At 40.0% G+C, this 15650-nt stretch overlaps 1 protein-coding gene across 14 annotated transcripts in view; it reads left to right on the top strand.

The window, feature by feature from the left end:
- Positions 1-370: 370 nt before the first annotated feature.
- MYBPC1 (myosin binding protein C1) overlaps positions 371-15650 on the top strand; it is a 96074-nt gene continuing 80794 nt past the window's right edge. For 4 of the 14 annotated variants that reach the window (XM_070454067.1, XM_070454060.1, XM_070454061.1 and 1 more), the window contains exon 1: positions 373-585. In XM_070454067.1, the coding sequence (XP_070310168.1) occupies positions 561-585 (25 nt within the window). In that variant the 5' untranslated portion in view covers positions 373-560. Of the gene's footprint in view, positions 586-15650 lie in introns of all 14 variants that reach the window. The other 10 variants (XM_070454065.1, XM_070454059.1, XM_070454069.1 and 7 more) reach the window with 5 other exon arrangements.

The raw sequence follows: 15650 nt of genomic DNA, 5'->3' as shown, positions 1-15650 counted from the left end.
AAATAGGAAAAAATTTAAACCCAATAATTAAGAACAGATAAAAACAAAAAGCTAATGGAAACATAACATTATCATCAATACAGAAGTTTTTCTTTATAATCTTAGTGAAAATTAAGGTATATGTTGAATTAACATGTTGTGACTTTTAATTTGATTTAATTTTTTATTAGCAGCAAACTTTTTGCACTTCTGAGTTGACACATGCCTCTGTCAGACAGAAGGAGAAGAGCAAGAAGGAACACGAGGCTGCAGCTGAATTTAGAAAGTCAGAGGTGCTCTCACAGCCACATGAGATGAACAGGAGATTCCTTCCAGTGGGGAAGACAGCAGAGTGCAGACAGCAGATGTGAGAAGGTGCTCAGCGCTGTGAGCTCCAGCATCCTCGTGCTGAAGAAGGGGCGGTGCAAACATGATTGACATTCACAGGGAACATAAAGGCGCCGGCCTCCTCCCCAGCTGCTCGTCACGCTGACCTGTACCATCTCTCGCCTGCTCGTGGGGTTTCTGTCAACTACACCGGAAAGGACAAACTGTTTGGAGAATAACATTTTATTGTGACCATGCCAGAACCCACTAAGAAAGAGGGTAAGATTCATCCCTAGATCTTTTTGTTGTACTTTTTAAATTTTTTTTTGCTGTTTTCAAAAAATATTCTATTTCTTAAAGAGACTATAAGATAATAGAATACTGTGACTTAAAGAAAAGAATCTTAGAGTAAAAAGACCAGAGGCTAAATATAGGAAGAGTATAACCAATTAAAAAATATCTGTTAATGATCATTTATGAAGGAACATTAACTAAAATGATCAAATTAGAATTTTATCATTAGTTGCAAAGAATCCTTAAAGTTTAGTTTTCTTAGGTTCAGTCACAAATTTTTCACTATGTATTTGCAGTTTGTGGGGAGTGGGAGGAGCTTGGAATGCTTTCTTAAATAGTTAACAAATTTGATCAAGATTTCAAAAAAGAATTTGTGACAGTATTTCCCAATTTGCTATATTTTTCTTCTAGAAAGACATTTAAAATATGCAGATGCAGTTATTTTTTGCTTTTATCAGTTTGGAGCTTTATTAATTATGACATTATTACAATCTTGCATGGGAAAAAACTCAAACACCTGGTTAAAGAATATCTTTGAATGTCACTGACAGACTGTGTTCTTTAATGAGATTTATTGTAGGTAATTTCATAGTAACCTTTTAAAAATAATTAAACTGAAAATAATCTTCATTAGGAAAAATGCTTCCTCCAATAAACAGCTTCTCCTATGTATGAAAAATCAATATCTTAAAACTACTTATTAATAATATAAATAAGCTAAAACTCAAAATCACTAAAATAACTAATGAAAAACACAAATTAACAGCAGAAATATATTGAATTTAATTTTAAATGGTAATTAACATCTTTTAAAAATACTTTTTTCACATGTGTTAGTCTTCATTAGTGCCTACTAAATCTTTGTTTTTCACTTTTGCAAATAAAAGCAACAAACTGACAAACATTAGCAGGGAGCCAGAGAGCATAAAAATGGTATTTAGCTTTTTTTTCATTTTTAATTCTAAGAACTGCTTTTAACCATTATTTTGAAGAGCCTTGGAAAATATGCTAGATGTTGAATCTGAAGTTGAAATACTAACCAAATTACCAAGAGTTTTTGAAATATATTTTCTTTATGTAATTAAGTAACCAGTGTTGACAGGCTGTGGTGATCAGTTTACAGGTTGGCTTTACTTAGTGGTGGAGGGCATTGATGGATGAAGTCTTCTACCCGAAATAACCACACCAAATGCATGCATTAATATGGGAACTTAATCCTGACTATCAAGCAGTGAGTCCAGTCCCTGCTGAAGTGTCTTATTTGTAATGCAAATGATTTACTTGTGTATTAAGTGTCCTTTTCATTTGATCTGTCACTTGACTAGCCTCTTCAAGGCTGATTTGGATGAAATGCATTCTATGTTTCCTGACTGAGGACAGAATATTGTTTTAATTATCCTGCATTTAGTGGATGAATTTGCATGTGTTATTTTAAAGCCCATTGGAAAATGACAAGAAAAACTGATAAACTAATAGGTAATATGAAGAGCTGTAGAGCCTATAAAGTTAATTAAATTATTTGGATTGCTAGATGTGATAAAGTTTTACTTCTTGTCTGACAACTTAATCTGATCCATTCTACTTTTAAAGACAATGAAACTAGTGAGACAGGAGGAAAATATATCTTTAACTTCAGCCCTTCCCTCACCCTACCTCCCAAAAAACCGTGTATAAATATTGCATATAAATCAGCATACATACCAAAGTGCCCATAATCTTTTGCTATAAAAGTACTGTGGATATTCTGTGTAGGAGTTGTCCTCAGCACAGTAATTTTATACTCAGATTCTTTGGTTAGTTTAAATTTGGATGGTGGGGAGTCAGGATAAAAAGAAGGTTACTGATATATTTAAAATCCTTTGAGGAAGTACAGTGATTTTTTGATTTCCTTACCAGCAGAACTGATTTTTAAAGGAACTACACCTTAAAGAGTTTTCTTAATGAAATCATTGCATTTTTGTATTGTTTACATCAGAAATGTAAGGAGTATGGCAAGTCAGGGGCTGTTCTGGCCCTTGCATCTTCTCCCAAATTTGGTGGCTCAGACGGTAATGTGGCAGACCCGGGTTCAATCCCTGGGTGGGGAAGATCTCCTGGAGAAGGAAATGGCACCCCACTCCAGTATTCTTGCCTGGAAAATCCCATGGATGGAGGAGCCTGGTGGGCTACAGTCCATGGGGTCACAAAGAGTCGGACACGACTGAGCGACTTCACTTCACTCCTTACTGGGGTTGGTTTTGGTCCATATACACATGCCTCTGAAAGACAACCTCAAGAATAAAAGGTGCTGCCAAGCCAGTTCTACAGAATCCTTTCAAACTATCTGCAGAAACACCCCCCTCAAGCAAGTTTCTCCAGCCCTTATGGGTCTCCTTACATCTCTTCCTTAGCTGGAAGAACCACGCCCAGGCACAGCATGACTGCCTGCTGTAAATCTTGATGACACATGAGCTGCTTTGACCTTCCCAGCATCCAGGAGCACTTGACAACTCTTCAAAAGAGGCCGAGTTTTCAGCACCTGAAAGTGCAAAAGATGTCTCTCTCAAATAAATGCCTCCCGACCTGCAGCAGCCTAATTCTGGGAGCTTCAAGTTTGGTCTTGGGAGAGTTGGTCCTTCTAAGGAGAAGGGGAAGTATGGTTGTACCTTTAGACCTCATGGAGGGACTCTAATGGAAGTAATTAGTCAACAGCCCTTATTTAGACCCTTCAGAATATTCTGGATGGCTCAGTAAGCTCTTTCTGAGAAAGAAATTTTTTTTTTTAGGAATAGCACTCCTGGTGGCTCAGACAGTAAAGAATCTGCCTGCAATGTGGGAGACCCAGGTTTGATCTCTGGGTTGGGGAATTCCCCTAGAGACGGACATGGCAACCCACTCCAGTACTCTTGCCTGGAGAATCCCATGGACAGAGGAGCCTGGTGGGCTACAGTCCATGGAGTCAGAAAGTGGTGGACATGACTGAGCAACTAACACTTTCACTTCACTTCCCTTTATCCTCTCTACCTCTATGTTATATATTTATTCATTGTAGAACTATACCACTTGTACTGCCAGTTCCAAAGAAAATGTCTGTCTTACACTTTAGATTGATGCAGATCTGACACCCAGTAAAAGTAAGGTGTTCTAATCAAACAATGAGAAGGAAATTTCAGATTTGTGGGAATCTCCCAGGATGTCTTGCTGATACATTCATTTACCTATCATCAATTAATTGAGCGCTTACTATGAGCTGGTTGCTGGGATTTCAGAGATACATGCAACATGGTCTCTGCTCTAAAAACCTTTATGATGAATTGCCCCTGGGTCTCACTGAGTAAAGAAGTCATCTTTTGCTGAAACTCTCTTTTCCTGTCAAAAAGTGGTTTTATCAATGTGAAGTTAGAAACATGCAAGAATCTTATGCTGTTAATAATGTTTTTGCCCACAAATCATTTTTTAAGAATTTTTGCTCTGTACTATGTAGTGATTAAAACCATGAAGTCTGGTTCTTTAATATATTTAGACAAATCGTTAACTGTCAGACTGTATAGAACCTAGAAAAATTCTTTTCTAAAACACCAAGTTAAGGTGTTAATGTGAATTTTACTTTTTGTGATATATCAGGCCCTATTATATTTCATGCACTTAACTTGTAGGAAAGAGGCAAAAGTTCCTTATTGGTGCTTGTGGGTCATTCAAAACACTTTGAGAGTGTCATGGTAGATTTCTCATCTTCCTTGTAAGATCTTTTGTTGGAAACTCAAACATGTGGCAAAATATACCTTCACTGATGACCATAGTTTTAGGGGCCATTCTAATAACTCCAAGAATCAAAAGTATGGCACTGTTGCTACAGATTCGTTTGCTACTTCAACATGCAGTATCTATCTATTCTATCTTGGCCTACTTCAGTAAGCTTAGGTGGGAACGTGGTCATGGAGAATAACTTTTTCAGTCCATAGGAGCTTTTCCTTTGCCACTTCTTTTTCTTGGTCACTAGAGATTTCACTACCTTTTAAGGTTCTGCTAAGCCCCAAACCCATCTGAATGCAAAGCAGCACTCATCACCTCTTACCTACTTCCCAGCGTCACTCAAGGCTTAGTCATCATCAGAAAAGGAGCCTTGGTGATGGGAAATCTCCCTCTCATATATACTCCTTGACCTTCAGTTTCCACCCGGATGAGACTGGATGGTCTGTTTCAAACACCAAAGTAAACTTGTCTTTGGAGAAGTTGTATTACATATAGAATATTATTTTTCTCTCTAACGGGAGAAAAGTAGGGACTTCTCTGGTGGCCCAGTGGTTAAGACTGTGCTCCTCAGGCAGCAGGCCTGGGTTCCATCCCTGGTTAGGGAACCAGATCCCACATGCAGCAAATAGGACCTAGTGCAACCAAACAAATGAATAAATATATATTTTTTAATTAGGGAAAAGTGCACTTGTTGAAAGTAATGAAAAGAAAGGGAGAAGAGGGAGGAGGTATTTGATTGAGGGCGGCTACTTCCCTCCAAACTTCATGTGGTTCATTTAGGCCACATTGAAGATTTGGATGAAGAATAAAGAAGTTGCATGAATGAAGGCCAATGTTTCCCCCCACCCCCACCTCGAAAAAACTTTGCAGTCTGTACTGGCCATGCACAGTGTAGATCTGAGCTATCTGCTGTAAGAAGGAATACTCTTGGGCTAATGCATGCTAGAGGAGCTTAATACTTGGCAAAATCATTCTTTTTCAGTAGCATGCTTTTATGACTGTCCGACTGCACCTGTTAGGAAGATAAATAAAGGACTGGCCAATTCTTTCCTCTCAAGCGCCCTAAATATATCTCTTAAAAAAAAAAAACTTTGAAAAAACAAGTTGTATCTTTGTTTCTCATCCAGTAAGTTTGAAGAAGTCTCCCCTAGGCCTTGCAAAGAGCGGGGGTAAAGGAGTTCCTGAGATGAACAAAGGTTAGGCTCTCTGGCTAGTCTGAGAGACCCCAAGAAAAGGAAAAAGAGAAACACATAATCATTGCTCTCTCAATGCCACACTTTATTCTGGCCTGCGATATAGCCTTGAAACATTTTAGATTCCTCATGGGCACACACTTCACAGAGTTCTCTTCTTTTTAGCAATTTAGAAGTATTCCTGAATTTGGCATGAATATTAGAATAAACTGCCCAGGCTGACATTACTCTAAAGAAATGCTTGGACTTAAAAATAAATAAACAAACCATCTTTTAAAAAGCTGGAGTGAACATAAAATGATGTTTTTGCAATCTTTTTGGAAGCTTATAGATGCTTTCTTTTAGAGAGAATTGTGGAAAGAGGCTGCCATGAAAGGAAATAGAATGCTGTTGTTTTACAGCCCTAGAAAGCAGTTTTGTTATTTTTGCTGAAGTCTCTTATGATTAATTTAAAATTTATTTTTCAACTCTTTATGGCCAAATAGAAGAACTTTTATTATTAATAATTACAATTTTATCTGCTTGCCTCCTTAATTAGTCTATGAAACCTATATTAAGAGACACAAAATACTCTTGGCAGCCCATGACCTCTGTGGTAATTCTAGACCTCATCTCTAGACATACTTGGGTGTGTTAGATAATAAAGAACAGAATTAAAGTTCTAGCAATAAAAAATAAGCAGAAAACTTCTAATTTCATGTGTGTTCCTGCAGAGATATGACCATGTCTTTTTCCTTCTTTTCTTTTTTAATCTTTATTTATTTATGGTCGTGTCGGATCTAGGTTGCAGCATGCAGTCTCCAGAGCATGTGGGCTCAGTAGCTGTGGCTCATGGCCTTAGCTGCCCCACGGCTTGTGGGATCTTAGTTCCCTGGCCAGGGGTCAAACTGGCATCCTCTGCACTAGAAGGATGGGCCACCAGGAAAGTCCCCTGTTTCAGTTCCTGAGGGGGACAGATGTCTTTTCTGGAGTCCTTAGCTTGTTCAGAATGTTGCATCCTGTGCGTTCAGTCACTGAGTCACGTCCATCTCTGTGACTCCGTGGACTGTAGCTCATGCAGGGAAGCCCGACTAATACACAGAAAGGTAGTTATTGAAATACAGTGTTTTGAGTTAGGCTAATCATGAAGTAGGTATCGTTTATTCAAGAGCAGTTTTCTAAAATTTAAAAGCATAGTGATTAAGGAAAACAAAACTATGAAAAAGAGGAAAAGACTTCATCACTTAATTTCCTGTGTGTGTGCATGCTAAGTCACTTCAGTCATGTCCGACTCTTTGTGACCCTACAGACTATAGCCCACCAGGCTCCTCCGTCCATGGAATTCTCCAGGCAAGAATACTGGAGTGGGTTGCTGTGTCCTCTTCAAGGGAGTCTTCCTGACCTAGGGATCAAACCTGCATCTCCTGTGGCTCCTGATTGCAGGCAGATTCTTTACCGCTGAGCCACTGGGGAAACCGCTTAATTTCCTGCATGCATGCAAACCGTCTTGTACTGGGGAGAACAGAGCATCTGTCCCCACAGCTTTTTATAAAGACAGCCCCCAAATATCAAAGTGATGACACTGTCACACCCAAATCTCTTCTTTGTGGGTAGCCCAATTATAATTTACAGATATGTTTGTTTCAGACAGCCACACAGATAGACAATAAGCCACATTTTCAGAATGTTCCCATGCAAGGGGCAGATTAATTATGCACTTTTACATGCATTTCCAGAGTAAAGTTGTAGATTCCATTTGATTGGGGCGTGAAGTGGTTGATTTGGCAAAGAAAAAAAGACCAGGATCATTTAATCCCACGCTTATTTTTCTCTCTAACTTGAGGTCCCAATAAGCTAACTGAAATCTGACTTTCATCATGCCTTTCAAATCTGAACTCCACTTTGATAAGATTTTTGCCCTTTTATACTGCCTAAGAAATCTTTTTATGGACCAATTTGGCACATCAATACAGCACCCAAAATTATGTTTATTTATATGTCAAATCTTTTAATTTTATTTTTGACTTTTACTTTAGATATTTACAAGAGCTTGGGGTTCAATTTTTTTTTTTTTCTTTTTCTCCAAATCATCCAGTTTTTCCTCTGTGTGTGTGTGTATGTGTTAGTCGCTCATTTGTGTCCAACTTCTTGCGACCCCATGGACTGTAGCTTGCCAGGCTCCTCTGTCTATGAAATTCTCCAGACAATAATACTGGAGTGGGTTGCTAGTTCCTTCTCCAAAGGGTCTTCCCAACCCAAGGATCAAACCAGGTCTCCCGTGTTGCAGGCAGATTCTTTAACATTTGAGCTACCAAGGGAACCTGGTTTTTCCTCTAAATAGCCTCAAATCTCTAAGTTCCTCAGGAATTCTTTGCTTGCAGCAAGTATTAGCTTTTGCCTTCTATAAAATTTTATACCTCTTGGAACAGAATGTTCTGCTTTTAACTAAAAATTCACCTTATTATATAATTCTACAATTTAATCTCTCATTTTTTTAGTTACATGTCTTTAAACTTATTCTTCATCCAGTATGTATTTTGGCTTTTTTCTTATGTATACTAGGTAATATTCATCATTAAGCATAGTGACATAAAGTTAACTATTCACAGAATATTCTAGACAGCTCAGATTCCTGCTGTATCATGTATTGAGTTAGTTATACTTCACATGTCTCATTTTCTTCATCTGTTAAATGTGAATAATAATAGTAACTAGCTCCCTGGTTTTTTGTAAGAATTAAATAAGTTAGGTGAAAAGCTGAGAATAAACCCTAGCATGTAATAAGAACTTAAGTCCTTTCCTTCTAAAGCAGCAAACTCAGAAATTTTGTCGAGCCTGAGGTATTAAATGCCTAAAGTTTAACATAAACTTTCAGGGCATTTCTGCCAACACATATCAAACACTGTAAGCTATGTTACAGCCACAGTTCACCTCTCTGCCTGGTGTTAATGTTTATAATACAGTCCCAAACAGCTGTGGTCACGATCATAGCCGTCATTGCCACCACCTTAAGTATTTCTTTCTTTTTAGACTTGAAGTAAAATATCTTTGCTTTCATTCATGGAGGCTCAGCTCAGAAGCCTACACTCCGGAGCGTCTGTGGTGTTCCCACTGAGATGTGCCGTGTCCAGCTGAGGGTCCCCGGCTGTTAGTGAGGTGGTGATAACCACTCTGGGGGCACGGCCTTCCCCACTGAGATGAAAGAGTCCCCCTGCACAGTTGAACGTGTAACTGTATCCTCCGCCAGGGGCTAGAAGGCTTGGGTGTGGGGGGGCATTAAGATTTCTCTTCCCACCCAGGGTGCTATTGGCAGGTGGGGAGTTTTCCTCTGGTCTGAACATTTCTGAGATAGCCACATAAAGAACTCTCCATGACCGCGTATGAATATGGTGGGTGATTGATTGAGTGGCTGTGTTTACTGCTGTGGAATTTTATTTTTATGACCCCACCTGGCATCAGGCCTGTCGGTCCTCTATTTTTAAAAAGTCACCCAATGTGAGGCCCAGCAATGGCTTGGGAAAGGCCTGTAAGTGGTTTATTCTGATAACCCTATAACCACAGAAGAGTGGTATGATTGTAGGGATGGTCTACTCTGGAGCAGACCCATTAGGGAAAGACAAAATGGGATGAAAGGGAGAAATTTTTAATGATTCAAATCACTTTTGACCTGTGCTAAATTTTTAAACTTCAGCTTAAGGAAAGCTTCTTCTATACCACTATACCCACTGAAGTTACTCCCAACCCTCACTTTGTTCTCACATTAAAATATATTAAGAAGAACAACAAAGAGACAAGTAATCAGATCTTAGCAAAAGATCTCATTTTCATCCAGCCCCATGTTAACAGTGGGAAGCTATCTGTTGCTCTGTGATAATCATCAGGCTTTAATCTTCCTGCGCAGAATGACATCTTAAGTTAAAACCATGTAATTTGAACAATGGAAGAGCAAGTTAACTAGGAAAGGGAAAAAACCCTGTGGATTCAGGGAATTTCCATCAAGTTAAGTAATGAGTCATTGAAAATTTAATACTTGACGTACAAATAGGCTCCACCTATTCACAACCTTAGAATATCGTCTTTGGGGCTATTTGGCCACAGTCAATATTAACAACTATTAAATTGATTGAATCAACTTTTGAATAGCTGGAGTCGATGGATAGCTAATATCTCATTTTGTTCTTGAACCTTATTATTTCAACCAATTTAGATATAAACAGACTTAAGATGTAACGTATTACTCCTTGTTTTGAAAAGCAAAGTACAGTGGATATAATTTAACTTTGTCATCATTTGCAGATATCAGTCATCTTACCACATGATATCCGCAGAGCTTAAATTATTTGTCTTTTTGTTAATGAGGCCACATTGGTTTATATTTTGAATTCGTGTCCAACTCTGGATAGCTTTCCTGTCTCATCCCTTGCCAGAAGGCTGCTGTCTTCTTTAATTACTCTTACTAGTCAGTGTGTGAAGCTGCCCCCTTCTCTTCCCTCTGCTGTTTGCTTTGGATCTTGGCCAGGTCGATACTCTAGCTGAGCAGGACTACCCTGCAGAGTACCCCATTCAAGGAGGCACTCATTCTCAAGGTCGTGCAAATGCAAGGTCCAAACCTGAGCCTCAGTGCCTCTGTAAGTGATGCTCCCTAGTTGCCTGGCTCCCCTCACCCTCGTTCCAGTTCCAGGGCTGGGGACCCAGGTGAGGGGTCTTCTCTTGGAAGTACTGCATTTGAGCTCTGAGAGTGCCAGGTAGGAGGAGCTGGAGACAATTCACTTTGCTCTTCAGAAGCCCCTATAATTTGCTGATCAGCAGCTGTTATCTGGATGAGTAAGGTTGCTAGATAGCTGAATTCTAAATATAGGGGAGGTGATACCAGACAATATCACCCTTTGTTCCTATTAATTATGTACACTGTAGAATAAGTTACTGCCCCCAAATCAGTTTGTGGCTTTTATTTTGACTGATGCACTCATTTTTATTAAGCAAGGCTACGGATTTCTCCTAAATGATGCATATGACCTGAGTTTATTTTTTTAAGTGTACACACACAAAATAATTTTCAAAGATTTACCATAAATTCTAAATAATTCTCAAACTTTTCAGTCTTAGATCAATTGGCATTCAGTAATTGCTGAAGACATAAAAAGTATTTGTTTATGTGCACTCTATTAATACTTACTGAATTTGAAATTAAAATGGATGAACTTTTAAAGCATAAGAGTACAAAGCACATGTCCTACTAGCTGTCAGAGTGTTGACATCATCACACATTATATATCTTTTGGAAGACTCCACTGCCTGTTTGCACAAAATGTCTCAGCATTATTATGAAAATAGTTTTGACCACATGGACCCCTCAAGAGGGTTTCAGGGGCTCTTGGGGACCCCAGATCATACTTTGAGAATTTCTGTTGTAAATCAGTATATAATTGCCTCTAAAAAATGTATAACCCCCCCTTAAATTCCCACGTATAAAATCTGGACCTGTGGCCCATAGTGAATAGAACAGGAGACAAAACAATCATTTAATTGTGAAAACATTAAATTACATCTTAAGTTGTGTCCAAAAATCTTGATCTCTGATGTGTAAGCAATATGGTCAGTGCAAATCCACAGTCATTCCTGTTTGCTAATTTTTTTGGTGGCCTTTATGATTCATATAATCAAAACTTCTTTAAGTGCAATGAATGTCCCCATGCAGACAGTATTTTACATTAAAGTGGTTTCCACTGTGCTATTATCAAGGCATATGAGAGATGGGCTGTGCCAGACTTCACTGTCAACAGTGTTTATTGTATATTTAATCCAAAAGAGAAGACAATGCTATAGTACCAAAAGTTACAAGAGTTGGCCAGATAAAACCTTTTTTGCCACAATGTTTGCAATATATAAAGCATTCACATATTTTATTTCAAACCAAGCATTTGACTTTTAGGGAATTTCCCGGTGGTCCAGTTGTTAAGACTCCATACTTCTGCTGCAGGGGATGTGAGTTTGGTCCATGGTTGGGGAATTAAGACCCCACATGCCGTGTAAGATGACCAAAAGTAAATAAAAATTAAGAAAAAAAAAGAATTTGACTTTGAGAATAAGAAATAATAAATAAGAATAGCGTGAAATTTTCTCCTGTACCCCAGGTTACCAAAGGATGGTTTTAATACATTTTTTTAATCCAAAAAAAGCGACAGAAGGTCACATAAACACAAAAAAAGATGTTTAATGATTACAACTGTTATTATGTGTTCTTATTATCTTTTCTATTGCCTATTAACATAGTCATATAATGTAATTATGCTCTCTGTGCTATTAAAAGCCTAAATTAAATTGCACATGAGGGCCCATAAAATAATTTTTAAGTAAATCAGGCAGTATATTATTTGAGCAGTGAGCCCAGGGGAAGAAGAGACCTAGGGTGTTTATATCATTTTGATGTATAGACACATGAAAGAGAGGCAGATTAATGCCTCTTATTAATTAATTAAAACTTAACATTTTTTCCCCATTAATGTATTGACCATGGAACCCTTGATTATGGAAAATAGAAATAGATTGCATTGGAGGGAGCCAACCATTTATGGAGTACTGGGTGCCTAGTCTTTCAGCAGAGCAGCAGAACCACATATGGGCTGTCTCTTTTATAGCGGCCACCAGTGCCCGTCAATTAGAGGGCCCTGGCACTAACTGTGCGGGCCTGCCATTGGTGGCATACCTGTGCTTTTTACAGTAGGTGGTCATAGGAAAAATCCACCATAAATAGATCGAGCCCTTTGAAAGCATGTCAGTGTCGCAGAGGGAAAGAAAGGCTATATCCATGAATTAGGGGAGATCAAGGACAGCCGCCCTTGCTGAAGGAGCCTTAGCTGCTGGTTCAGAGTCTGGTTAATTTTTATGTTGTCCATAAAAATATTTCCTGGGTTTAATTTTTCAGAGTATACCGATTTCTTTCTTTCTTTCTTTTTAATTCAAAAACTGTTTAAAGACAGCCACTTACTTAACCCTGCTTCTTGAGTCCATCCTGTTGGTCTGTTTTCCAGTGGAGACAATGGGGAAGGATGAATGAGGGGGACAAAAACCCAACTTTATTCACCTGGGAGGAAAGTCCCACAGAATTTGCCTTTTTTTAAAAATTGAATTTGTTACAATATTGCTTATTTTTGTTTGTTTTAATGTTTTGGTTATTTTGGCCACAAGATAATTTTGGCCACTTGTAGGATCTCAGCTCACCAAGCAGGGATTGGACCCACACCCCCTGCATTGGAAGGTGAAGTCTTAACCACTGGGCAGCCAGGGAAGTCCCCGCCCTCTGGTTTCTGAACAAGCAGAAATACATCAGCCATTGGAGAAGGAAATGGCAGCCCACTCTGGTATTCTTGCATGAAGAATTCCATGGACAGAGGCTCCTGGTGGGCTACTCTTTACATTCACAGAGTCAGACACAAGTGAATAAACCACAGACAATAACCTCAATAGAGGCCTATTTGCTCAAATCTCAGAAATCAGAGAGCTTCCCAGGCCTCATGCTTCCTGCCAGTTGCAACATGGTAAAGCTGGGTGATAATGGGATTGGCATAGTTGGCTGAGGGTTATTTGCTAAGAAAACGAGCCTAGATTTTGAAAAGCGGAATCCTTAGAAAGGCAAGAGGTGGCGATTTTACTTATTTATTTGACTTCGCTGGTCCTTAGTTGTGTCACATGGGATCAAGTTTCCTGACCAGGGATTGAACCTGGGCCCCCTGCATTAGGAGGTCAGAGTCTGAGCCACTGAACCACCAGGGAAGTCCCCAGGGGGTGTTTTGGGGGTCAAAACTCTGGTCCTAATTGCTCTTTCAAGATGGAAGGTATGTTGACGATAAGAAGAATCTAAATGATGAAGTTGGGTGTGTGCCTGGGAGAAGTCAGCCAGCAAAAGGGTCACCAGCGGGAGACATAGTGTACCCTGCGGGTAAGGCAGATGAAGAAAGCTGCCCTTGGAGTGCCAGGGGACGGTTCTTGATTTCTTGGCAGTGAGCAGAAGGGGCTTTTGTGTGGGTAGAAACAGCCTGCCAGTCAACTATATTTATAGAGCACCTGCTGTACGGAATTTGAAAAGGAGGAGGAGACAGGCCTTGTCCTCAAGAAGCTTGTGATCAAAGAAGTGCCCATGTACTGTGAGCCCATTACCATTCACAGTCATATTTGGAATGGGAGAGGATTCAGTGATATTCATGGCACAGTCTGAGCCTCCTTATTCAAAGTGTGCATCATGGACCAGCAGCACTAGCATCATTGGGGAGCCTGTAAGACATGCAGAATCTGGAGCCCCTCCCCCCCCACAGATCCCCAGAGTCAGAACCTGCACTTGACCAAACCCCAAGATGATTCGTGTGCACATAACAGTGTCAGAAGCACCAGAAGGACTGTGGAAGTGCTGAGTCTCAAATATTTTGAGAGAGGAAAGCCTTGTGATTTGGTGACTAAACCTGTAGAAAAGGCACTTAATTACCTCTGAGATTCTTAAACCTGGGCATCTCATCTTAGCCACCTTTATAAACCCCATCCTTGTTAAATTCATGAGGCTCAATAAATTCCAGCTGTGTGGGAGCTTCTTCCTACAGTCCCTAGTCAGTGGGAGTACAGTGGAAATCGTTGTGAGTGAATTGTTGTTATAGAAGCAGCTAATGGATTTGGGGAACGTGCAAATGATTTCTGGAGGTGTAGGCAAAGCAGGGCGTGACAAAGCCTGTCAGAGACAAACATATGAGTAAGAGAGATACATGAAGAGTTTTTGTTTGTTTGTTAAGGCAAAAGCAGAGATGTCTCGAGGCCCCAAAATATACCCATAGTGACTTATTTTCAGACTAAGTCATGTGCTACTTGGCTTTCACCATTCCTGGTTCCTCATCTCTTCAGGTTTAGAACAGCTGGAATTCTTTGTTTTAAATGCCTTGAAATCTATTGCGAGTTCATCTTCTTATGCTTTCTGTTCCACCAGGATTGACTTGATTGATCAATGTACTTAACTGTGCAAACTCTGTAATGCATGTGTGTTGTGTGTGTGTGTGTGTGTGTGTGTGTGTGTGTGTGTGTTGTGTTAAGTTGCTTCAGTTGTGTCTGGAGGACTGCAGTCCTCCAGGCTCCTCTGTCCATGGGATTCTCCAGGCAAGAATACTGGAGTGGATTGCCATTTCCTTTTCCAGGGGATCTTCCTGACCCAGGGATCGAACTTGAGTCTTTTACATCTCCTGCATTGGCAGGCAGGTTCTTTACCTCTAGCGCCACTTGTAGATCTCATCAAAATATTAATTATTACCATTTTACAGTAGAAGACTGAGGGGCCTCCTTCTGTCGTTTAATTCTCAGATGCTTCCTCAGACACCGCTCCAATCCCAAACATGGTCTAATGTGATGTAGCCCATGTAATAAGCAAATCTCAGGAGGCAGCATGTGAGGAAAGACAGGAGCGTCATTCTCCCAGGTGTGTCCTGATGAAATCATGATCATAATGTGAGACCCATGAAAAGAGAGAGAAAGTATCTATGATGTGTACTGCGTTCCCTGTCCCTGCAGGGCCCCCTTCATTCCTGCCAGCAACCCTTGAGATGAGTTCTGTTGTTATTGCCATTACTCAGATGAGGAAACTGAGGTGTATTCCACTCCCTGGGGCAACATCTAAATGAGGCGAGGTGGCCTTGACCATCAGACCAATCAGTTCAGCAGGGGAAAACGCAGTGAAATCTCTGCAAAGTCCATCAGCCCATTTATGCCTCCACAAGAGTGACCGGCAGAGGAGGGCAGTTCAGTTCCACCCTGAAGAGGCCACGTGCCGACTCCAGCAGACCTGGGTCAGAGCCTGGTTCCACCTTTCAGGGGCTGTGGGGCCCTCAGCTCCCAGCTGTAAAATGCGGATAGTGATAATAATGACTGCAGAGTGTTGTAAGGATGGTAGGAAGTAATATACACTAGGTCCTGCGTGCAGTGAGTGGCCAATACATGGTTGTTATTTATTTATTCCTTCACGGCCTGTAAAATAATGGGGTTTCTATGATTTTAAGAAGGAAGCACTCTGACTCTGCCTACTCTCCAGGCAGGCATGCGTTTTCCTACTTCTGTTTGCCAAAACTACCCTAAAAATGCACCAGCATTAATATCCTATAATGTTTCTATAGTTCT

The sequence above is a fragment of the Odocoileus virginianus genome, chromosome 23 (genome assembly GCF_023699985.2).
Source record: "Odocoileus virginianus isolate 20LAN1187 ecotype Illinois chromosome 23, Ovbor_1.2, whole genome shotgun sequence".
Taxonomy (NCBI): Eukaryota; Metazoa; Chordata; class Mammalia; order Artiodactyla; family Cervidae; genus Odocoileus; species Odocoileus virginianus.
Note: the sequence above shows the minus strand (reverse complement) of the source record. Positions and strands in the feature narration are given on the sequence as shown.